At 43.3% G+C, this 25,308-nt stretch overlaps 1 protein-coding gene across 3 annotated transcripts in view; it reads left to right on the top strand.

Moving 5' to 3' along the window:
- The window catches only part of SSX2IP (SSX family member 2 interacting protein), a 32,248-nt gene extending 7,292 nt beyond the window's left edge, over window positions 1-24,956 (top strand). For all 3 annotated transcript variants that reach the window (XM_060232126.1, XM_060232125.1, XM_060232127.1), the window contains 10 exons: window positions 1,254-1,364; window positions 3,965-4,100; window positions 5,556-5,631; window positions 6,127-6,310; window positions 9,383-9,533; window positions 13,580-13,716; window positions 14,474-14,647; window positions 15,098-15,209; window positions 23,209-23,329; window positions 24,067-24,956. In XM_060232126.1, the coding sequence (XP_060088109.1) occupies window positions 1,254-1,364; window positions 3,965-4,100; window positions 5,556-5,631; window positions 6,127-6,310; window positions 9,383-9,533; window positions 13,580-13,716; window positions 14,474-14,647; window positions 15,098-15,209; window positions 23,209-23,329; window positions 24,067-24,244 (1,380 nt within the window). In that variant the 3' untranslated portion in view covers window positions 24,245-24,956. The remainder of the gene's footprint in view (window positions 1-1,253; window positions 1,365-3,964; window positions 4,101-5,555; window positions 5,632-6,126; window positions 6,311-9,382; window positions 9,534-13,579; window positions 13,717-14,473; window positions 14,648-15,097; window positions 15,210-23,208; window positions 23,330-24,066) is intronic.
- The last annotated feature ends 352 nt before the right edge of the window (window positions 24,957-25,308 follow it).

The following is a 25,308-nucleotide window of genomic DNA, read 5'->3' as shown; positions in this document are numbered from 1 at the left end:
TGTTTTATCCTCGACAGCTCTGTGAGGAATATTGAGCCGAGAGAGAAGATAGTGACTGGGTCAGGGTTATTCAGTGAAGTAAAGGTACATTGCAGGATTTGAACCCAGGTCTCCCAAGAGCTGGTGTTCAACAGCTACTCTGCTTACCAAACTCTTTTAAGTTGTGAAAATGTTCTAGTTTTTCTTCTTTACCAGGAAGTCTGCTAGTCAAATTAATATGAAGGAAAAGTTGAGTGTTGGAAAGTTATAAATTCTGATGTCTCTCCCATACCCAAATTCATGTTTCATGTACTCTGTAGCCTCTGTACACAGAAGTGCAGGAATTGGTCACTATTGCCATTGTAATTAATTTCTAATCACCTAAAAGCTGAAGCCAGGCTAGAAGTTAAAACTTTAAATCTGCTTTACTTGATCCAGAGAGACTGCCTTGTGTCTGAACTTATTAGTGTTGCAGTCATTCACTCTTTGTTGAAGCTGGCAGTGAATCAGTTTTCTGTAGAGTCCTTAACTTCTGACATGGTATATCTGATTCAAAAGTAATGTAGTGGCTTAAACATAAAACAATCTTTTTGTTTTATGATACATTTTTGTGATACATTTTTCATTTATTTAATCCCATGGAGGCATCCAACCCATGTAATTACGCAGTTCTTCCAAAGCTTCTGAAGTTGGGTTGTTAGTCTCTGTGCTGTAACTATCTTCTTACCCCTAAGAAGAAGATAATTCTGTGCAGGCAGGCTTCGTAGTCCTGCGCTTCATTCAGAGCTATGGTATGGTGGATTTAAATGCCGCTTTTTCTTTAAGATAGCACAGCTCTGTCTTTGTTTGACATGCAGTGTGCATTGTGTTGGTTGCATGTGTGGCTTTCATCTTTCCTCTTCAAGCCTTAGAGTAATAATTGGTCTTAGATTATCAGTTAAACAGACTGTTATATGTGCAGCTACTATAGTCTTGTGCTAAGGCAGTGCTATGGATATTGAAAGTGGTACTGTCCTTGAATAAACTGGCATGTGCAAAGCTCAGTTTGGCACACGGCAGCACTCATCTGGGGGTAATCCCTCCTCACCCCAAGTGTAGGTGGCAAGTTAAAGTGAAATGACTGCAAAGAAGTAGGAAAAAATGGTAGAAATTCTATTCTACTCAGTTTGATCCATGAGTGTAGCTAGTACGCTAATGCTCTAAAATGTCAAAGTGTGCATGGACACTTTCTGGTAAATATTAAGTTGCAGGTGTTTTTTTCCTGGTTTTTTTAGGAACAGTTGGAAACCTCTAGAAGAGAAACTGTCGGGCTTCAAGAAAGAGATAGACAACTGCAATGCAAGAACAGAAGCTTGCACCAATTACTCAAAAATGAAAAAGATGAGGTTAGTCAGCCTGCACAATGTGAAAACTGTCTTTGGTGGGCTGGGAGGCCTTCTTTCATCTTTCATTTTATAAAAAGTCCACTAAGTGCACATAGGGAAGAGCTGTTGACACTTGTCCTGCCTGCACTCTTTTATGGTCATATGTAAGATGAATTTGCCATGAGGGCTTATGTGCAGTTGTGATTCTTCACAATGTATATCTTGTCTTAAGCTGCCCTTGACCACTGTTCATATCATGGTTTGTATTGGAATGATTGTGGCTAATATAGTAGTAGTAGTAGTAATAGCAGTATTTATTTCATTTGTACCCCACCTTTCCCCCCCAATGGAGATTTAAAGCAGCTTACATCATTCTTGTCATCCATTTTATCTCACAACAACCCTGTGTGGTGGGTTAGACTGACTGTGTGTGACTGGCCCCCTGGATCACAGACCAAGCTTCCATGTGTTATCATGGTATCATGTGTTAGGGTCTATGTGTTTTAAACCCAGAAATGACTAGAGGGTGGTAATAATAATTATCATTATTGTATGGCATTACATGTAGCTCAGCCAGGAGATCCTAAGATTGTCTGGCAGCCTGAAGTTTTAGCTGTTTTAGTGTTATGAACCACTAGGTGGAGCTAGACTTATTTTTTGGGCTGAGAGAGCTCTGAAAGAGAGGTGACTGACCCAAGGTCACCTAGCTGGCTTCATGTGTGGGAGTATGGAATCAAACCTGGTTCTTCAGATTAGAGTCCATTGCTTTTAATCACTACACCATGCTGGGGGTTTGTGTTGTGGTGGTACGGCAAGTTGACTGATATTTAACACAGATTGTTAAATCTGGCAACTCAGGACTTTATTTTAAACATTTCCTTGTGTTCAAAAAATTCTGGTTGAACCTGCACTGGCAAAATAATTGCAAGTATTCAAATCTTGCCAGTTGGCTGACTGATTATCTTGCCTCATTTTGAGGTCACTGTACCCAGTATGCTCCTTATTACTAGAATCAACAAGGTTTATGCATACAGTTGCTTATGCTGGATTCAGATTACACTGAACCAAGAGTAGAGATGGGCAGGAATTAAAAAAAAAAAAGGATTAGTGTTGGGGGGGTGGGCTGAACTGAGATGAAAGGCACCCACCCAAACTGAGCTGGGATGGGGAGTGAAACCAACTGATGAAATGTCTGGCAACCATTTCAACCTAACAGTGGGGTGGGTCTGCCTACCAGCTATGGGGTTGAAATGGCTCACAGCCATTTAAACCTAACAGCTCAGCTGTGGACCTCATGGCACTCAGCTGTTAGATTTAAATGGCCCTGAACAACCAAATCTGGCAAAAATTTGGTAAATGTTGGGGAAGGCACCTTCCCCAGCCAGCAGTTCAGGGGCTCCAAACCAGCCCAAGTTTGAGCCGAATTTTGGCTTGTGAGCCGGTTCATGCCCTTCCATAATCATGAGCCCCTAATATTTTAAAAAAATCACTATGCTTTTTTTTTTTTACAAAAAAGCAAACTAAGTCAAACAAGTACTGATTGACATAAACTCAAAGAACTAAAGTAGAAAGAGAGCAAATGTACAAAAACATACGATCATAACTTATTTCTGCAAAAGATAACCTCACAGAATAACAAACAAGCAGTTAAATTCATTCCGGTACTGCACTCTTGATTTTTATCCAATGGATTATGTGAATTCCAGAAATGTATAAAAGGAGACTAGATTCTTACCCACATGCATTTGTAGTTTGTGACCTTACCCATAAGTATTACATGTCAAATCCTATATAACCAATGTCTTCCCCCTCCTCCCTGGGGTTAGTTGCTGTTTCCAAATCTGGCCAGCATAATTTTACTACAGTAATTGCTGCAAATTATGATGTTCTTTTAAAAATTCCCTCTGATACTTCCCTGGAAAAGTCAAGCAAAAGTACATTCTACCATATTGATTATTTATTTGTGTACCATATTCCAAAACCTTTAAACCAGTTCACAGCTTCACCATGTATGTACTAAAGTACTTTTTACCTTAACACACTTCCTGCAAAGACTTGCTAGAAATTTAGAGCCTGTAATATTTATCTTGTGGTAGTGGCCGAGAGGAGCTGTGTCTCAGTGGTAGAGCACCGTCTTTGTATACAAAAGGTCCCAGGTTCAGCCCCTGACATATATAGGGTCACAGGTAGCAGGCAGTGGGGAGGACTTTTTTGTATTTGGCAGGAAGAGCAGATGATAGTGATGTAGATGGCACAGGGGTCTAACTCTGTACAAGGTAAGCTTCATACATACCAATGGACTTCCCTCTTCTTTCAGCCTTTGATTCACACCATGAACATATAAACAGGCAAGAGACCAAGAGATCTGGGTCAAATAATGATTATCTGAGTGAGCTGCTCACAAAAAAAGCCTTTAATCATACTTCTTCTTGTAATTACTGTCATCTTAGCTTTTAGTTGTGCTCAGCATCTGCTTAGTTAATCATTGGAATTCCTTGGTTATTGCATAGTTATTGATTCTGAGCATAGTTGCTGATCCTAAGCAGGTTTCTTATGAGAGAGACAGGGAGCTTTAATTTAAAATCTTGAGTAAGCTTTTAAAATTGATGGTATTTTTGTAGGTGCAGAAGCTACAGAACGTAGTTGCAAGTCGAGCTACCCAGTACAATCATGATATGAAGAGAAAGGAGAGAGAATACAACAGACTGAAAGAACGTTTTCACCAGCTGCTTATGAACAAAAAGGATACAAAGATTGGTATGTGTGTTACAGATTGTTGAATCAGAAATTTGTGTGTGAAGGGGGTATTTACCTTTTACTTCCTGTTCCAGCTTTAGTGGGTCTCACATTTATCTCTTCAGGTACTTTTATGCCTGTATAAACATGCAAAGAATAATAAAAGTTATAGTGTATGGTAATATGAGGCCATTAATGTATACAGAGGAACAACATGGCAGAGTCCTGACTTAGATATGGATCTTGCCACTTCACACTGTAGAGGTAGGGGTCATGATTTCAAATATGTTTCTATGCAAATAGAAAACCAGCCCAGCAAACCAAACAAGAAGTTCTCTCTGCTCTTTTTTTCCTGTCTACATGGGGATTTTTTTGTGTGAGGAAACATTTTAAAGCTGAACTCATCTCCTGCAACCTGAATAATCACAGTTTCATTCCCTTATGTGTATCTGCCATCTCATTCCCTTATGTGAATCAGACCTAGCTCATAACTGATTGTGGCAATACATTTTGAAGCTTCAGGGAATCCTGTTTCTTGGGATATCTATATCCAAACTGTTTGAACATAGGAAGGAAATCAGTACCTTTTTAATGTAGTATTGAACCCCATGCATCCAACACACACACTGAGAATTCAACCTAAAGGCAGAGCCTCAATCAGGGATTCTCCTCAGGATAGATGCAAGTTGTCTTGATTTTTCTTAGTATGTTCTTAGAAAAGGAAATTTGGGTATGGAGAGTCTGTTGGAGGCTTAACAAAGTTTATATCCACACACCTGAAAATGAACTGGGTCATCAATTTTTCTCATGCTCTGAGGCTTTTTACTTCATCTTCCCACGTTGGGCATAAAGGTAGCCACTTCCTAGTGCTTATGCAAGTGCAAGGCCCCATTTCCCTTCCCTTCTAGCAGTGTTAACTGTCTACAAGTCAGCTAACTAGGAAGAATAAGAGATTGGATTTATACCCCCACTTTCACTCAGAGTCTCAGAGGTAGTTTACAATCTCTTTTCCCTTCCCCTCCCCACAACAGACACCCTGTGAGATAGGTGGGGCTGAAAGAGTTCTGAGAGAATTGTTCTTGAGAGGAACAACTGACTCAAGGTCATACGTGCAGATGGAGGAGTGGGGAATTGAACCCGGTTCTTCCAAATTAAAGTCTGCACACTTAACCACTATACCAAACTGGCTCTCAGGAAGAATGAATGAGGATTCCCCCTTAGCTCACTTTGCTGCCATGGAGACGAGCATTGTCGCTGGTGTCTCAAAAGCATTTAAAAGAATAATTAGATAAAGTGTTACAGATAAAATCTGAAGCAATTCAGACCATGTTATTATACAGAAGGGGTTGTTTGAAGTGCATTCAGTTTGGGACCAAAACAGTGGTTTCTGATGTTCTGTTTGTCTGTCCCACAGTTTCACAAACATTGTGCAACTAAAACAATTATTCAGTGAGTGAATTTCTCCCTTTGTCGTAGCTATGGATGTTCTGAACTATGTCGGGAGAGTTGATGGCAAGCGAGGTGGATGGAGAACTGGAAAAACAGAAGCTAGGTAAATTTCTCTCTCTGATCATCTCACTGATGATCATGTATTATAATAAGTTTATTCTGCCTTTCTAGAAGAAATTGCCTGATATGATGGCATGTCAGACTGAAACACATAGGAGTTTTGTGTCACCTTAAAGACTAACCAGTTTTTGTTCTGGCATAAACTTTCATGGTCTTAGCACCATTATGAATAAAAACTTCACTTAGCCTTTAAATTGCCACAAGACTTTTGTTTATTTGTTGACACAGCCAGGCTTATGTGGCTGCCAATGCTCCCTCCGATCTGTGGAGTCTTGTGAGCAAAAATTCTACTGGTATTAAAGATGTGAGCTACTGTATAAATTAGTTTGCTATGGGGCCATTTTTTCTGAGCTAAGATAAAAATGTGCGAGCCAGAGGCTAAAAAATGGTGAGCTAGCTCACACTAACTCAGCTTAGGGGGAACACTGGCCTCTCTGGAATTACTTCAGATACAGTTATTTTAACTTTTCTGTTTTAGGAATGAAGAGGAAATGTACAAAGTTCTCCTTAATGAATATGAACAGCGGCAGAAACAGCTTCTGGTTGAAAATGCAGAGCTTAAAAAGCTGCTTCAGCAAATGAAGAAAGAGATAATCTCTCTCCTTCCTCCGCAGAAACAGAAACCTAGAGAGAAGGCTGAAGATGGCAGTGGAACTATAAATGTGTGTGTTTTCTATATATTTTAACAACATTGAACCATGATGTTGCATGTTCCTGAGGTCACATGTGATTTCTGGAACTCAGCTTTCAAAAGGAGAGAATTTCAGCTTCCACAAACTGCCTCTTGGGTAGTTCTGAAAATTAGGGTAGATAAAGTTAATGGGTTTGTTTTTGTGGGTAAGTTACTGAGCTTTGGTTCAGGATGCCCCTGGCTCAAAGCTCATCGCTCCTACAAATTCACTAGATGGTCTTAGGCAAGCTTCTCTCTCTCATTCTTAGTTCCCCATTTATAATATGGAGGGTTAATAAGATTAGCGTACCTTACAGGGCCATTGTAAGAATTACATCGAGATCATGTATGTGCAGTGCTTTAAACACAGGCAGCCCAATCCAGAGATAAGTAGTGGCTGGCCATGGTGTAGCTGCCATGCCACTAGTAGACTTCCTGAAAAGTTTGGCACACTGAAGCGTGGGGAGGGGGGAGACGTAGCTTGCCGTGAGGGAGACGGTTGCCATGGCAATGCTGGTGGCGTAGGCACGCAAGGGAGACGGAGGCAGCCAGAGGGGCCAGCCCACCCCCCCCATTGGCCAGTCCTGGCGCATGCGCCGCAGCTCATGACAGTCAGGGATGGGGAGAGGCAGCCCCAGAGAGGCTGATAGCCATCCCCAACCCGCCCCCAAACAGAATGGAGCCAATGATGGGCAGACCATCAAAGGCAAAGGAGAGACGTCCCACCAACATGGGGAGAGAACAGGAGTGAGGCTGGGCATGCGCGCATGAGAAGCCTGGCTTGATGGCAAGGTGGGGGTGGGGGCAAGACAGGCCCGCACGGGACCATGGAGAAGCCGTCAATCCCCTCACACCCTCCCGCTGTCAGAGACTCTGCCAATGGCAGGCAGATAAGCAGGAAGTACCAAGTGCAGGAGTTCACTGTCATTGACAGCGGCTGGAATGTGTGTCTGGGAGTGATCAGCCCAGCAGCAGACACCCCCCCCACCCAGAGACCCCCTGTGTTGCCCTGATGCACCCTGCCATGTGCACGGAACACCTCCCCTGGGAGCCACAGAACTCAGAGTGTGAGTGCATCAGCCGCAGAACTCTTGAGTCCACTTCATCAGCCTCCCCTTAGTGCCCTGCGCACAACAGCCCTGTGGGGTTGGGTAGGCTGTCAGCCCAGGCAGGCTGAGGGGCGGCACTCCCCTTCCCTGTCCAGCCATGGGAGGGGGGCAGTGTGGTGGCTCATAGACCATTCCCCCCCCCCCCAAAATCAAGTCTGCCCACCCTCCCAGGCATTCCCTCGTAGAAGCCACTGACGGAGGGGCGGGTTGCCCAGGGAACGTGCAGCAGATGCCAAGCAGGAGAGACAACAGAGGGCACAGCTCAGACTTTATTTTTCCAGAACAGAGTGCAACAGCCTCCCTGGCACGCACTGGCCAGTCTTCGCTGTGGATGGGGTTCCATTCACAGCAGCGGGCAAAAACAGCTGAGGGAGTGGGGGGGGGAGCAACACACGCGAAAGCCTCTGTGTTGGAGTCCCACCTGCAAAATGGAGATAGAGATCAAGAGCACCTGCAGGGGCGGTGGCTGGAAGAGCTGGCTGCGTTTCAGCCAGGCGCTCTCTTAAAGGGACAGTCTCTGACCCACCTCCCCGCAGCAGGGCAGTTGCCACACACAACCTGTGCCCTGCCAGGGATTGGGAACGCAGCAGAGGGCAGACCAAGGGAAGCAAGTGGCAGCACAGGGGAGCGGGGTCAGCAAATACCCCCTGCCGGAACCCACTGCCTGGTTCAAGTGCCAGAGACGCTCGCACACCGAGCGGTTAAGAGTGAGGGGAGGGGGCAGTGGAACTTTCCCAGCCATGGACGACAGTCCTCGCATGCAGAGCCTCCGGGAGCCCGAAACCTGTGGAGACCTGGAAACGAACAGTTAGCCCCAGAGGAGAGACCTCTCTCTCCCCCTCACAAGTCAAAGATACTGTCAAAGCAACCGTGCGGTGCAAGACCCGTCACCAGCGTGCCTGCCTGTCCCTCACTCTAAGCCTGTATGTTCGGGAGCTCGCTGGCAGAGCTTCCTGCCATGCGCTCCTCTCCCTAACATCTGAGTTGTGCGAGGCCTGAGCGGAAGTATTTCTAGTAGGGGGGAGACTGCAATTGGGTGCTGGGGAGGGGGCTCGTCAGCCCGAGGTGCGAGGGGATTGGCGAGGCAGTGGCAGAGTAGCAGTGACTTGCTACTCTGTTTAATTCTGGCATGAGGAAGACTCTTGTCTATGTGAATGGCCTGGGTGGCCAGAAAAGCAGGTTAAAGTACAAAAAAAATGAGGAAGTTGGAAGGGGACACAAAGTAAATTTTGTTCTATATTAAATGTTTATAAAATCAAATAGTTATCTTAATAAAGCTTTCTGGATGCTTTTTCAGATGCATGATAGTCTCAAATATATTTGATATTAGGTCTTTTTTTAAAGCACAAATTAGTACAACTTCTGTAGTTAACTTTCATCACTTATGGCCATGTCACATCTAGTAAGTTCAGATGTTGCATTATATTTGCATTTTTTTTAAACTGGACGGTGATAGCAGGTAAAGGTCAGTAAAAGGAGTAGACTTTTCCAGAAAATGTTGAAGTTCTGCTTCTACAAAAGAGAGCCAAATGGCCAGACTCTCATGATATCTTTGAACTGGTTGGTCCTAGATTAAGTCAGTGGTAAACAATCACATCCACAATTTTACATACAGAAATGAATGGAATGGCTTGTGAATGTGTATATTCCTGCTCTCCCCTTCCATCAGTAGCCTCCCCTGCCCCCCTGAAATCCACTGCTGACGTTCATGGGGTTGATTTCATACAAGGGAAGATTTAATCCAATTTCCTCTGTTTATTTCAGCACTCTGGGCTGCATGGTGTATTGTTCAGAATCAACACCCTTTTTGTGTGCGAGAGGGAAGGCACAGGAGGACTCTGTGGAAAGATCCACTTTTGCAAGCATTTTTATTAATGGGAATTGAGCTCCAAACCACAGGGTTTTGAGGCCACTATGTGCTTGAGTCACTTAAGTTATAAGGTTTGTTCTTACAGGTCCTGTCGGATGTGGAGGATGACTCTGGAGAAGTAAATAAAGAGAACATGTGGGAACTGTCTTGTGACACAGTACGTGAACAACTGGCTAATAGCATTCGAAAGCAGTGGAGAATGCTGAAAAACCATGTGGAAAAGCTGGACAATCAAGGTAGAGCCGAGATCAAAATTGTGATTGAAAAAGCCTTGTTTTAATTGTTTTCTGTAATTGTTACTGGCTGTGGAAAATTAATAATGAATACTGGAAGATATTAGCATACTTACAAAAGCTAATGATGTAGCAGTCACTGCAAGACAGTTTTTGGCAGTGGAAATATGGAGTGGACCTAAGAATGAGAAGAGGAGCAGATTCCCAGCTATCCTTCCTTTCTAGCCCCAACCTTTGCTTGTATATACTTGTGGGATGGATCTAGCCCAAAGCCTCCCCCCCCCCAACAAACTACTTAACATTAATTTTTTTATTGATTTGAGAGGTTAGAATGGGGGGGAATCTTCTGAATAATTTAGAACTATATTAAACTGACCCCCCCTTCCTTGTAGGCTTTTTTTGACTTTAGCAAATTTCTAGTTCTCCATCGGTAGAGGAAGGTATCCTTGTTGCACCTCCTCCTTGGGCAGGGCATATCTACATTTCTTGCAAGGGTTTTGACTATCCAGAGGAGGCAGTTGACTGCCCCAATCTGTCCCTTACCAGGTCTGTGGATGGATGAGCTTCCACAGCTTTCTCACCTCATTGTTGTCATGGGTGCTGGGGTCCCTGCAGAGGAGGTGGAGCCTGCAGAAGAAACTGTGCCCCTGCCACCTGCACCAGTGCCCCTGCCTCCTGCTGGAGAAGATCCAAGCCCCCCTGCCTCGCCCTCTCGGGTGGCTCGTGTGCGTGACCGCCTTCGTCAGGACCTCAGGGATCGGAGGAGGGCGGCACGCTCACGAGCAAGACGCTCCCTGAGCCCTGAGTTTTGAAAGGATTCTGGCCCTTCTAGGAGTGAGGGTGCTTGAGTCTCAGCAGGATCCTGGCTGCCCTCTGAGTCAGCAGTTAGCCCAAATGGGCAACAGACAGCAGAGGGCTATATAGCTGTGGGCCTTGAGGGAAGGCTTTGTGGAAGCAACTAGTCACTTACCTGACGTTCTAGCATCCACTTCGGCTTCTGACTTCGGCTTCTGGACCCCCTGACTCTGGCATTGACTTCTGGACCCCCTGACTTCGGCTTCTGAACCTCTGACCTACGATACCTGGACTGTGATTCGGTTTTGGCGCTTTGGACCCTCCTTGCTACCCAGCTACAGACCTTGGACTGCCCCTGGACTTCGCCTGGCCTGGCCCCAGCCCGTGACAATTGTGGGGGGTGGGATCGGGAAAATATAAAATAGCTGAAGAATTTAGCATTGACTTCCTCTGCTTCTCACATGCTAGCAGCATCAACAAGAAATCTTGGACAGATCACCCCAGGATACTAACTGGAGTCAAGCCACCCAAGGCCCCAGCATCCATGATGGCTGCAAGTTCCTCCACTTCAGTGGCTACTCTCTTCTCCCTGCTGAAGCAACAGCAAAGACAGGGAGTGGACCTCTTCTGCTCCAAAGCATTGGGGGTGATGGACCAATTAATGGAGACATACACTAATCATCTCAGCCAGCATCTCTTGCTCCCGTAGCTGCACAAGGCCAGGAAGCCTCAACAGGTACAAGAGCCTTCTCCATGGGAAGGGAGCCCCATGTGGATACTGAGGAGCTTCATTTTCCTTCAGAGGGTTGCTCTTTTTTCCCTTCCCCACCCATCATTATTGACAGGTCTTCACTCCACCTGAAATTCTGTGCCTATGTTACCAAAAGAGTTTAATAATTACTAAAGGACATTAAACAGGATCCAAGGGGGGGGGGGGGAGACGTGAAATATGAGATGCCATAGAAGGAGGGATGAGGTTTCCTCTTCCCCCTTTCTCTACTCTCCATCCTTCCCTCCCCACCAATAAGGAAATAGAGAAAAGGGGACCAACATGTGCTAGCACCATTCCTTGAAGGAACCTGGCTGTTTCTCCCCAGCTTTTCTTGTAGGCCCAACAGGCCATAAGGCTCATGTTCATCTCACCCGTGGTCTCCAGGCCTAAACACTCTGACCTCTGGCCATTTGGAAGCCACTGCACTCCAGTTCTACTTCAGACTCTGTGGCTTTGAATAAGAGAGAAGGGGAATGGTCAGGAAAAGAAACAGTCTCTTCTGACAAGGCTGTCCCAACAGGAAGGTTTTCTGTATCATCTGGGGAAGGTCACATCTGGTCTAAGATCCACAGGACATGTTTCGCTGTGGCTTTGCAAGACACTGCTAATGGGACATGCTAAGTTTTTGAATATACAAGGTCTGTAGTGCACCTGCTTGAAGATGATGAGAAGAACAGCCTATTGGGACAGTTAAAGGGCTGCTGGTTAGCATAGCTAGATTAGGGACATCCCACAATTTCAAATTTCCTTCCCGTCTCCTAATTCAAAGAGGAAGACTTCCCTTTCCAGCTGAACCCTCTCTCTTTCTTCCTGTCTCTTACAGCAGTTAGTCAGTTAAGTCTCTCTTCCTCTCCTCTGTTCTATTAGAGTTTATTTCTGCTTTAATAAACTGAGTTACTCTTCTTTAACAATTTGGTGCTCCATTCCTCTGCATACTTAAACTCCACCAACACTAAGTTCTTTCCCCATCCAGCCCCAACCCTTGCAGTTGTTCCTTTTTCATATTCCTTGGACATGGCTTTCAGAAATGTGAGTGGGCCTCCAAATGAAGGGAGAGAAATGCTTCACCTCGGTTGCGAAAAAAATATACAGCCTCTCCTGTCCCACTATGGAAGCCTTGAAGGCACCGCTGATGGATGCCCCAGTTGCCAGTATAGTTTCAAGAGTGTAATTCTCCCCCAAAATGGGGACAGTATGTCCAGAGATCAAAATGACAAAATGAGTTCTCCCTGAAGAAACCCCATAAGACCTCAACCCTTGCCAAGCCTCTTCTGTCATTTCCAGAGCCTCCATCCTCTGAGCAGAGGAATTCTTATAGGATCCAGCCCCTGATCCAGTCAGGCTCAAACAAAACATACTAAAATCAAGAGAACCTGTGAATTCTCTACAGATGCCAGTTTGGATGCTATGCAAATTTCTTCTTGCTCCTTAACCTCCGACACTCTAATTTGCCATAACTTAGGTCTAACCAATCTGCCCTGTAGGGTTTTCAAGATGAGATGTTTGGAGGTGCTTTGCCATTGCCTGCCTCCATGTTGACCCTGCTTAGCTTCTCAGATCTGACAAGATCTGGCTGTCCTGGGGCTATCCAAGTCAGGGCTAGACTAAGAGTAATGTGAATTGAAGCTGGATTTCCCAGATCCTAGCACAGCACTCCTGTTGACTCTCTGTCTCCTGACAATAGGAATGTTAAGGAACAGATTTATGGCTGGAAACTGAGAGCAGTGACTTGGTTATTTACTCAAAGTACATTTGTGATGTTATCCCTTGATGAGTTTGCATATTGGTGTTTCTACTTCTGGTCTCCTAGTGATGTTTAATATTCCTTTGTACATCAACAGAATGAGATTTCTCTGTGCATTTACAGAATATGATTGCCTTGGCAGATTAGGTTGTTGAGTTAGATGACCCCTCTTGTTGGGCAACCGCTGTCATTTTCCACAATCTGGGTCCAAGCTGAGGGTCCAGTGCCATTCTGAGCACCTTAGGGGCTGTTTGGATCAGCTTGCACATGGTTGTGTCAATGACACCCCCCCCCCCAACGAAACTTTCCTACTAAATTCAAGGGCTAGTCTGCCTTTGGATTGCCCACCTAGTCAGTAGGAGCTCTGCTAACATTTTCAGTGGATTTTGGCATAATTACTTTTGAAGTACACTGGTGGTTTATTTGATGAGGTTTAAATGGGCCATCACTGTCCTGGACAGTATGCAGAGTTACTCCAGTCTAAGCTCACTCATTTCAGTGGGTTTAGACTGTGGAGGAGCTGTGCTTAGGATTTCACTGTAAGACAGTTTAATTGTCTGACTGCTAATTATAAGGAATGCCTTCATGTATATTTTACCTTTCCCACTGTTTGGGACTAACTTTCTTAAGGTATTATTTTTGTACTAAAACAATGTAATACTGAAAAATCTGCTTAGTGTTTTTATAATGTACTACATAATGAAATTAATAAATGAAAGTCACTGTTCATACTTATAGCATTACATGTGAACTCTGGAACACCAAACAGCAACAATATAATCTCAAGAGAAGAGCATGAAATGGAAGTAGAACGGCTACAGTTGGAAATTCAGCAGTGTAAGGAAATGATCAAAACTCAACAGCAACTCTTACAAGTAAGTATATTTTTCCAGACAAGTACTTATGATTGAGGGTGGTTACAGTGTGGGATTGGGGTTTGAGATGCGTGGGTTCAAACCTCCACTTAGCCATGAACCTTTAGCCTGTCACCCTCTCATAACCTAATCCTACCTCACAGAGTAATTGTGAGAACATAAAGGAAGGGAGAAGTCTGCATTGTTTTAAGTTCCTTGGAGGAAAGATCAAACTAAAACTGGACGAATAGATAGGAATGCAAAGATCAAAAAAAGTTCTAATCTAATATATGTATATTGAGATACTTTCACATATAGAATACTGATGATAAATGGAGTCTTTCCTTATTTGGTAATTCAGTTTTTGGCTCCTACCATCTTGGCCTAGTGTACTATTTTGTATCCAGATTCAGGTGGGTAGCTGTGTCAGTCTGAAGCAATAGAATAAAATTTGAGTCCAGTGGCACCTTTGAGACCAGTGAAGCTTAATTCTGGGTATAAGCTTTTGTGTTCACTATCTGAAGAAGTGTGCATGCACATAAAAGCTTATACCCAGAATTAAACTTCGTTGGTCTTAACCTGGACTCAAACTTTGTTCTATTTTGTACCTAGTTAGATTCCCCCCCACACACGGAAGTTGGTTTTGTGTATCTTGCAGTCTTTTAGCTGATGTTTCAGACGGGACTAATAATATCTAAAGTACTTTCATTGTGAGAGCAGAACAGTAATATATTAAATAATCACTTCTGATGCTTCTGTATGTCATGCCGTTTTCTAGCAACAGCTAACTTCTCCATCTGATGATGATACCAGTCTGTTGCTAAAGGACTGTTATCTGCTGGAGGAAAAAGAGCGATTGAAGGAGGAATGGAAACTTTTCAAAGAACAGAAGAAGAATTTTGAGAAAGAGCGCAAAAGTTTTACAGAAGCTGCTATTAGACTAGGACTTGAGGTATTTTAATACTTCATTATGTTTGCTTGTAATGCTGGTGATCATCCCCTTTGGTAGTTGGCAGGAGTTTAACCAAATTTGCCAAAAACTAAGACCGATTTATGGAGCAGGCTTGGTTTGTAGTGTGTGTGCTTTGTAATGGTTGAAAGGAGATGTGCCAGGAAGCAGCCCTCAGCACTAGTCTGATAGGTCTTCCATTTGTGTTAAAAGCATGTAAAGCATGAAAAAGCTTTTCATTTTCAACCGTACTTGATGGCAGAACCAACTGGGTACCATTTTAACTAACTTCACTGTTCTTGAGGTCTGCTAGAATTCTGTCTAGTTCTCTGATAGTTTTCCATCATCATGAGCCTGTCAGTGCTTTAAAAATGATTTTGTGCCTCAATGGGTGTTGATCCACTGTGAGTGTACCTTTAAAGGGTAAAAAAATCTTCAATTTTCCCCTTGTAGAGGAAGGCTTTTGAGGAAGATCGCGGAACTTGGCTGAAGCAACAGTTCTTAAATATGACTTCTGAGCCTAATAAGTTTGAATATGTGAAACATCGAAGTGCCTTCTCAGGAAGTAAGATTTTTTAATGTTGTGAAAAAAATCACACTCTGTAAGCATGCATATAGATGGAGGGAGGGGGAGAAGAAAGAAGGTATAAATCACCATCGCTCAAATCTGTATCAAGTGCAGTTTAGCTTATACTATTTCCAGTTTGAATCCAGTGCAAAATTTCCAGTTGCGGTAGAGCTTTCTGTGCAGGGAGAAGTACAAGAAAGAGGTGGTGGGTAACCACTTGTGTTATGTCAAGCTTCTTGTATTCGCACTCCATTTCTGCTTGAGTGAGATCTTGTGTGCTGTTTCTGAGCACTATAGGAAAGCAGTAGGTGTTAACACCAGGTCTTGTGCAAGCAGAACTGTGCTAAGTCTGTTTCTGCTTTGCATCCCTGGATCCAAATCCTAATGTGCAAACTTCACTTTACAATCACTTTATTGATTGTCAGTGTACAGGTTCAACTCAATGTGCTGGCTATTGCCGATAAAGGCCTTCATAGCCTTGGACCTATATATCTGCAGGATTGCATCTGCTGTCATTCTCTGCTGTCTAACCTCTGTTTACCTGACGTTAGCCTTTTGAAGATCTCTTCTGTAGAGACAACTGAGATCTGTCACAGTCTGTGTAAGTTAATTGCAGTGGTAGCAAAATCTTCTATGAAGATTCTCACACAAGGCCTGAGAACTGTTTTACTGCACACAAGTAAAACTAAAATAAGAAACTGAACAACAGATTGAACATAACAACTGAGTTGCATTGGGTTGCAACTGTTTTTAATTAATTGGTTTTATTGATTTTATGTATATTTGTTTATTGTACATCGCCTAGAGCTTGGCATCAGCTGGGATGAGGTGATTCATAAATTTAATTAATAATAATAAACGTAACTATAGATTCACTTACATTCAGCAACCATTCCCCCCCCCCCAATTAATTATGTGAAGACCAGTGGAAGGTATAAGTCAAGTAGTTCAGTTCAGACCTTTATTGGCATAAAAGCAGTAATGATTCACAATCAAAAGTAGGTACAAAGGCCTGAAGTATAGTAAGAACAATACATAAAGCGATCAATTAAAATGGCAGCCAATAATACTAATCAAGAGTAGACACCCAACAATTAAAATGCAGTAGTATGCCTAGATTTAATTTTATAGGCTTCTACTAAGAAGTTCGCAACACATGTAGTAATGTGGGGATTAATATCTTCTAAAAAGTAGGTTAGAGTTTTCCTTTTAGTAAATACATTATGTTGGAGATATTCAGCTAAAAATTGTCTATGTGAGGCCAGGAAAGGACATTCTAAAATAATATGGGATATAGAATCAAGGACTCCTAATTCACATGGACATAATCTGTTTTGGAGAGGTATCTGTCTAAACCTACCAAAGAGAACTGTTGATGGGAAGGCATTTAAACGTGCCAGAGTAAAAGTGATGCTGGAATGGGGAATCTAAAATAAAAAATGGGTATCTTCCGATGTCTTTAGAGTATACCTAGATTGGCTGCAGAGCAAATGGGAATGTGAGGGGAACACTTTTTGGTATTTGAGATCCATAAGCCTTCGTTTGATCTTAAAATATATAGTTCATCACATAAGAAAAGAGTGTCCACCTCAATATCAAGTTTTTGTAGTTTGTGGGTAAATGTTGAGAGCCAAGTAATGCTGTGCCTGTCTTTCATCAGATAGTATAGTAAACTTCCTGAACTGAAATGAATTTTTAACCAGAACTTAAAAGCCATAATCTAGGTTTCTAGAAGATGTAAACCTGGCTCTGCACAAATAGATGAGTAGGGGACACATTTGGGAGCACCTAAAATCTGACGGAAAAATGATGATTGCACATTCTCGACGCAGGGACTAAAGGCTCTGTTAGAGAATTTTGCACGCAGCAGAAGAGCTGAAGGAGAGGGACAGGCAAAACACAGGAATTAGTAGACAAGAGAAACAGCTGTATTCAATGGTAGATATATTTACCAGAATAGTAGCCAATATTCAGAGTCGTTGCCAGGCCAAGGTCATACACAGTAATCAGTACACACTTCAGTAGATAACAGTATACAGCAGTAAGTATACACAGCACGATCCAAGCACAGTAGCATAGGATCCAACACCAGCAGTGTTCGCTGCCACCCAGATAGTGAGCCTCTTAGTACCCACAATCCTTACAGGCAGACTGAGCAGGCTCACTGAGCTTCCCTAAGTACACATACCAATCATGCAATCTTACCAGAAGGTTGCATCAGCTTTGTGAGTCAGCACAAAGCCTAATTACAGGTGAGGTCATCCCACCTTACCTCAGTAACAGGTAACAGCTGGATCATGATGCAGCATGACTCAGCATGACATTGCAGAAACAACATTACTATTACTAAGATGGAGTCAGTCAGCCATTTTAGGACTGAGTTCCAACGGGCTCCAATTCACAAAGGTATTCCATATAGCAACTGAGGAAGGATTTTGGCATTGTAAATTTTCAGAGCTGCTGGAATGAACTGGTTACCTCCTAAGAAATAGAACTTTTTAATTTGTGCCAGAGAACATTTTACTAAACTTACAGATTTGTTATGATGCATTGGCCATCTAAGGTTGTAGTTGTCAGACCCAGAGCCAAGGAAAAGACAAGTAGAGTTCAAGATCTTTATTTCAACTTCATGGGCATACACACGCATTGTCAGAACTGACAAGCCAGTTCTCCCAACTTATAAACATTTGCCCTGACCGTAATAATTCAAGCCGAAGCGCACCAAGCTAAAGTGGGAGTTTTGCACGGTGTTTCTATTAAGCTGTCATCACCGCAGGTATTGTTATCAGTTCCCAGGTCACATCTCCTCCTGTTTGCGGCCTTGGTTACATAACAACTAGCCAGCTCCCAGACATACCATCCTCCCTTCAGATAAGCAACAAACAGCAACTACATCAAAGCAGCATAGCTAGCACAAGCACAGTATTATATAGCTGGATACATATAGCAAGAGGAACAAGATGGAGTGACTTTTGACAGTAGCTAAAGGTAATTCCCGGATACTTGTAAGCCTTCACTTGTTTGATTTCTTCTGTACCAATGCGCCATTTAAATAGGTGCCAGCTCTTTGAAAAGACCAAGATTTTTGATTTTTCATAATTAATTACCAGTCGATTCAATCTACAGCATTGGTGAAAGGCTTTCAGGTATTTTTGGAGGCCAATTCTGGTATGTGAAAGAATAACAAGTGTCGTCAGCATATAGCTGTAGGGGCACTGCTAATTATTCTAAGAAGGGAGGGTGGCCATTCACAGCGGACATATGTTGGTTCAAGCCATTCAGAAACAGATTAAAGAGATAAGAGGCAAGAACACAGCCCTGTTTTACTCCTTTAGTAACTGGGAAACTGGAAGAGAGTTGACCATCAGGGGATACTTTAATAACACTTGAGGTAGCATCATGTAGTTTCTTGATTAAGAAAAGTAGGTGTGGTTCCATCCCCAGGATTTTAAGTTTTTCCCATAGCAGATCTCTGGTGACTGAGTTGAAAGCGCCCTTTAAATCAATAAAGGCTGCATGCAATTTCCCTCTTTTAGGCTTCAGATATTTATCTGCCAAGAAGGCAAGGGTGGAACAATGATCAATTGTAGATTTTCCTTTGAGGAAACCAATTTCGGGTGGCTTGTACTTCCATGCAGGGTAGCATCAAAATCTCCACTGCTCTGTTCCACATGGTGGTTCTACATCTGTGCAGTTGTCTTGCTGAGGCACTCCTGTTGTGGATGGTTCCCACAGCTGCTCTACAAGAGTATTTTCTTGTACAGGTTTGTTAGAACTATCCCCTGCCTGGGCTGCTGGAGATGCTGTCATGGGTTGCTCTGAGCATGATGGTTCAATCATCAACCTGAACATAAGAATATAAGAGAAGCCATGTTGGATCAGGCCAATGGCCCATCCAGTCCAACACTCTGTGTCACACAGTGGCCAAAAAAATTATATATATGGAGCAGAGGTCCATCAGTGGCTATTAGCCACAGTGTGTGTGTATACACACACACATATATACACACTGTGGCTAATAGCCACTGATGGACCTCTGCTCCATATTTTTATCTAACCCCCTCTTGAAGCTGGCTGTGCTTGTAGCCTGGAGTTATTCCTGAGCCCCATAGCTGATTGATGTGATGGCGCCACAGTGTGCTGGGTGATACTGCTATTGTGTAAGATAAAGGATCTGTCTGGTGGTGGATAATAGCAGGGCACCAATTTCATGTGATTACATCACATGCCAGTTTTAGGGGCAAGGATGGATCAAAATGAGTGAGCACCTTATCCAATGTAACCAGCTTCTTAGCCTGTAAGAAAGCTTCTTTACAGACCTGTGTCCATCTCCACTTTTGTCCTTTCTGCAACAAACAGTTTAGGAGGTGTAACACACTGACCAAATTTGGTGTAATAACTGGGCAGTTATTTAAATCAGGGGTCCATAACCCCCAGGCTGTGGACTGATACCAGTCCACGGCCTGTCAGGAACCAGGCCACGAAGCCTGGCTGCTGCCCCCCCCCCCCCACGGCACTGTGCAGCCTTACTATCCTGTCTCTCCTTGCGGCACCTCCACCACCCTCTGTTTCTACCATTTTAAGGCAGAATAAGGGGTGCTGAAGCGCTGCATTCCCTTACTCCTTAAGGGCTAACACCCCGCCCCCCCGCACGCTGATCTCAGCAGGAAAAACCTCCATAGCAGTGGGCGGCAACCTGCTGAAGAAGCAGCACTGCCCTTGCCTCCTCTCCACTTCCTTCCTGGGCGTGGGAAGGAAGTGGGGTGGAGACAAGGGTGGCGCCTCTGCTACAGAGGTTTTCCCTGCTGAGATCAGTGGGGGTGTCAGCCCTTAAGGAGCCGGGGGAGGCAGCGCTTCACCGCCCCTTCTGCCTTAAAACAGTAGAAACGGAGCGTGGTGGAGGAGGCATCACAAGGAGAAACAGGGCAGGGAGGCTGCACGGTCGCGGGGGGGGGGGGTGGCGGGGAGGCTGCACGGGGGGAGGGGAGGCTGTGCGGTGCCACGGGGGGACTGAATTGGTGCCCCCACCCTGCCAGCTCTGGGGCCATGGCCCTGGTGCCTGTCCCCGGCACCACAAAGGTTGGGGACCACTGATTTAAATCATGGGTACCTAGAATATGCCCACAGTAGGCTACTGAGTCCTTAAAGAAGTCACATTTTGCCTGGTTTGTTTGTAGCCCATATTTTTCTAAGCGTTTCAATACCATTTGTAGTATTTTTAGATGCTCCTCATCACTTTCACCTGTCACTGTAATATTATCCAGGTAACACTGTTTCCTCAGAATACTTATTAAAACTTGATCCATTGCCCTGTGACCTTGACAGTGGCCTCAGACCAGGGTGTCTCCCAGACTTCCAAGACCAGGTTCCTCCTTGGCCACTACAGCGCACGTATAACCAGCTGCTTTGCACTCCCGCTTTGTATTAAAGCAAGTTTAGCACACGCATTCAATTGCTATGGGCCACCACCACCACCCCGCCACGCTTCATGTGTGTGTCTCTCCCAATTTTCTCATTAGTTCTTTTCCCCTAGCCTTCTCTCTATATCACCAGTCCTGTTTTTCCCTTTCATTCTTCTCTCCCTCTGTTTCAGCTATCTGTGGACTTCTCCTTGATGTGGTTAATCAACTCCTGGGCATCCAGCCTGTTCTTTTTGCTCAGCCCCAGAGAGCTCATTGCCCTTGCATGCCCCATGAGGTTTCTGTTTCATGTGTTCCCTGCCAGTTCTTCTGCCTCCCTTTCTGCAACTCCAGCATCTCCTCCACTTGGTCACAGCCAGCCTTTAAATTCCCCAGTTGGCCACTTGGCTTTTGCATTCCTGACATGTCGCCTCTGGCTCCCTCCTCCCCAGTCATACTGCATACCATCTACAACTTCTGCCCTGCGCTCACCAGGTCTACTCACATGTGACAGCCCCTTGCTAGATAGCTGGAGTGGATGCAATACCAAACACTAGTCTGTTATACTTTGAGTGTGGTGCTGGTGAAGTATGCCTTGGAATCATCTTCTGTTTCCACCTGCAAATAAGTCTGTGACAAATCAACCTTGCTGAATCATTTGTCCCCTGACAGATTGGCAAATATGTCCTCAATTCATGGCAAAGGATAAATTTCCATCTTTAGCAGGATTTATGGTAAAAATCTCCATAGATTAGTACTGCCTCGTTGTTTAATTGGAACTGTGAGAGTAGTCCATTCACTCCAGACTACCTTGGAAAGTATTCCTTTCTTGAAATCAGAATGTTCTGAAAGATTTTTTAAAATTCTGCTGCAAATGAGGAAACATTAATTTTCAAGTTAGTGTCATTTGTGAAAATCTAAATTCTTCAGCTGTAACCAGGAGCTTGAGTAACAAATGTTTCTGAACAATTTTGACTATTTATTTAGAAGACCCCCTTTCAGGCTTCTCTGGTGCAATCAAATTATAAACATGGCTGTAAGTTTTTCCTCCCATAATGCTTAACAGCGCAGCTACATGTTTTTTCTGGTGGAATTTTATTAACTTCCAAGTTCTGTTTCTATCTTTCAATATAAGTAGGCTAGTCTTCTCAAGCCACAACAGAGGCCTCATCTGTCCAATATAGCCAAGCTGTCTCTCACTGTTTCCCTGCTACTTACAGTTCTGTATCATAAAAAGCCCTTTTCAATCGCATCCTTGTCTCCAGTTTTAAGATATTTGAAATGGTAGCAGAATCCTCCATGAAGACTCTCACACAAGGCCTAACAGTTTTACTAAGACATAGCATCATCAAGTAAAGCTAATGCAAGAAACTGAACAACAGATTCAACAACTGAGTGAAAACATAACTACAAATTCACTTTAAAAAGGTAAAGATAGTCCCCTGTGCAAGCACCAGTCGTTTCTGACTCTGGGGTGACATTGCATCACTTAGATGCATTCAAATATATAACAGCCTGTGCCTCAGGCCTTTTCAGTTGTGACTCTGACCTGGTGGACAGTTTACCAGAAGTTAGGAAAGCCTTCTATGCTCCTATACTTCTGCAGACTTTGGAGAGCAGAACTTTTTAGCACATCCTGTTTTTTGTACTGTGTCTTACTGTGCATGTTGGCTTTAAATATTTTAATTGATCCACTTTGTATCTTTTTGAGAAATGTGAACTACAATTGCAGTAAAATAAGCTGTCACCGGTAAATTGGGTTGCAGCTTTTTATTTCAGGATACTGAGACGAGAACAAAACACCCAACTCAGTCTTCAGGAAAACCTCCACTGAAAACCTGAAAATGGAATTGGATATTAAACTGCCGTTAAATGCAGTTATGGGTCCATCTCCCCATATCAGTTCTACCCCAACAACATCTAGTGCATGTTTTGATGTACATTTCTCCCTGCAACCAGCAAATTATATCCAGGAGATGTTTGGAGATGAGGAGTACAAGATGCTTGGCGATGGGGAAGCTAGACTTTTTTCAGGTTGTCAGTGGGTCTTGTTGTGTAGACCCTTGGTGTATGGTGGCAGTGCAGTCATTAACTGCCATGCTGGTACACTTCTTCCTCTGGAGGCAATGGAGGTTTGCATTGTGTATTCCCTTCTAGCACTAACTTAGTCTTCTGCACTGCATGATGGATGGTGGACCCAGTGTAGATGTGGGGAAGTCACAAAGGATTTGTAGCCTTGCAAATGTAACATAGTGATGTGAATATGGGTATAGGTAGATTTTTGTGGATGTATATATTTTATGTAGGCTCGCCAAAAGTTACTTGGCATGTAAGGATTGCCTCCAAGCAATCTCTGGTAAAGAGGAGGAGAAAACAAAGCCATATGGAAAGAAGGGTATGATTAAAGTGTCCTCCATTCCCCAAGCTTGTGATAGCATTGAGGCTCATTGTGCATGTCCTAAGTTTACTGCTTGCTTTATGGTTCTGTGTTGCTGTTTCTCTTCCCTCATTCCACATTCAGAGTTTCAGTGTGTTGTCCCACATGTCCTTCCTTATCAGGTGTTAATGTTACCTAATGAGCAACAATTATTTTACAGGTTCTGACTCTGACAATGCATTGACAAACTTCAGGTCTCACCAGAAGAAACCTAGCAACTTGTCTAACTTGTCCACATTCTCTGACATCTGTCAAACTACTCAGCATGACCTTGCAAACAGGTATCTGCATTTTTCCATCACTCTTCCCTTTCCCCAAAATACTAAACACTGAAGTATAAAATGCACCTGCTGTTTCTCCTGGACTCCTGCTTCTGATGGTACATCTAGGGCTGCAGAGGGATGACCCAAGGCAAATTCTTCCCCACCCCAATTGTATCAACAGAAAACATAGCATATTTACATACATCAAAGAGTGACTTAATATATTATACAATCTTGTATGTACCATTTAATGATAGTGCATTCATTAACCATGAATGCCAGTTCACTAGATAGGCAAACAGGTTTCCTGTTTGACTCTGTAAACCCATTTCCTGAAGACCAATGGCTGGGTAGGCCCAGATGTGTTTGTCTGTTAACCATACACCATATAAACCAATATTTTGGGATCCTGAGTCTTGTAGGTTCTCAGGGCAACTTATCACTTTGTTCCCCCCTCCCCACACACTGGATAAAACTACTGTGACCTGCCAAGTCACATTCAGATTACAGGTAAGTATGGCAGCCTGCTAGAGAATCTATAATCCTGCAAGAGAATCCATAATCTGCTTGGTACTACAGAAGTAAGTGGTTGTCATTAGCAGGTAACAATACATGGCTGGTGAGCTATGTTTGGCTTGATGGGTCCCAAATTGGGATAGGTTTTGGATACATGTTGCATACTTGTGTTTGTATATGTAAATACGGTATATATAAGCACAGACACACTCATTCTTTTCTGTTTGGTTTCCTCCTAGTTCAAGTACTCTTCTGGATAAAACACCTGCAGACAGAAAATCATGCCAGGTTAAAAGGGAGCAGCTGCGAAAGATACAGCATAGCGACCCTGGCCCTGTTTCCCAGGATGACACTTACAGTTTACACACGTGGTTACCATCAAACTCATGCACAGAGCATCTTGATAACTTGCCTTAGATTTTTAGCTTAGCTCTCTTTATTAAGCAAATGTGCCCATCAGCTTTCTGACTTCATTTGATGAAACAGGGTGTAATGAGTGGAATTGCTCGGTGATCGCAGTTGTGCTCTGTATTAGTGGCTTTTTTAGGGTTCCCTGCCCCAGTCTTTCTAGTCTGTACCTTTTTGAAAGGTCATTAAAATGTTTGGCTATGTGTATAGTCTTGTGACAGTCGTCTTGGTTCTTTGACTTGGAATGTATAGGGCTCTTCTGGTAATGAAATACTGTAGCCTTTTGTATTTTTTACTTCAGGCAAAAGTAGCACTTTTAACACTAATTTACGGTAAACTGTTCACTTAAGTGAACAAGGGCAATTAAAACTTTTTTCCTTCACTTGAATGTACAGTATATTGTAGAAGATTAACATGGCAGGTTCTGTATTTATTGTGTGATTTTGTGTGTGTGTACAGATTACCTCTTTCATTTCTGTTAAATAAAGGGCAAATCTTAGGTTGTGTCTAGACGAAATGGTTATGTAACAATGCCATGAAATGAAATGCACAGATCCCCGCAAATCATAGTATTTTACATGCCAAATGTAATCTGATTTTTTAAATTGTGATGCTATGTTTACAGAGGACTTTTTGTTCCTAAAGAGGATCATTCTAGTCAAGAATAAAATTCTCTTAAATTGTACCTGCAAAATAAATGGAATAAGTATATTCTACAAAATGCAGAAGAAAGTTTGAGCTTTCTTGTAGCAGTTGCAAATATTGTATGCCTTGAATCTGTGGTAAGTAACACATTGCCAGGGTGGCTAACTCTGGCTTGCCAAAGTTTCCTACTTGGATATCAGAATCCAAAGACACCAGCTTGAATAATTTGGAGTGAAAGAGAGAGGAAAACATATATCACATGAATGTATATGGTGAGATCTCATGATAAGGGTATGTATGTGGCCTAGATAAATGATGATCTTGTTATTTAAGTGATAAGTGTTTTGATCACTGACATAATTGCTTTATTAAGCAAAACTTACACTACTGAATGTGGGCAAGCCAAATACTCAGCAACAAGTGAGTAA

Source organism: Heteronotia binoei, chromosome 2 (genome assembly GCF_032191835.1).
Source record: "Heteronotia binoei isolate CCM8104 ecotype False Entrance Well chromosome 2, APGP_CSIRO_Hbin_v1, whole genome shotgun sequence".
NCBI classification, from domain to species: Eukaryota; Metazoa; Chordata; class Lepidosauria; order Squamata; family Gekkonidae; genus Heteronotia; species Heteronotia binoei.
This window is presented reverse-complemented; position numbering and strand designations above follow the sequence as displayed.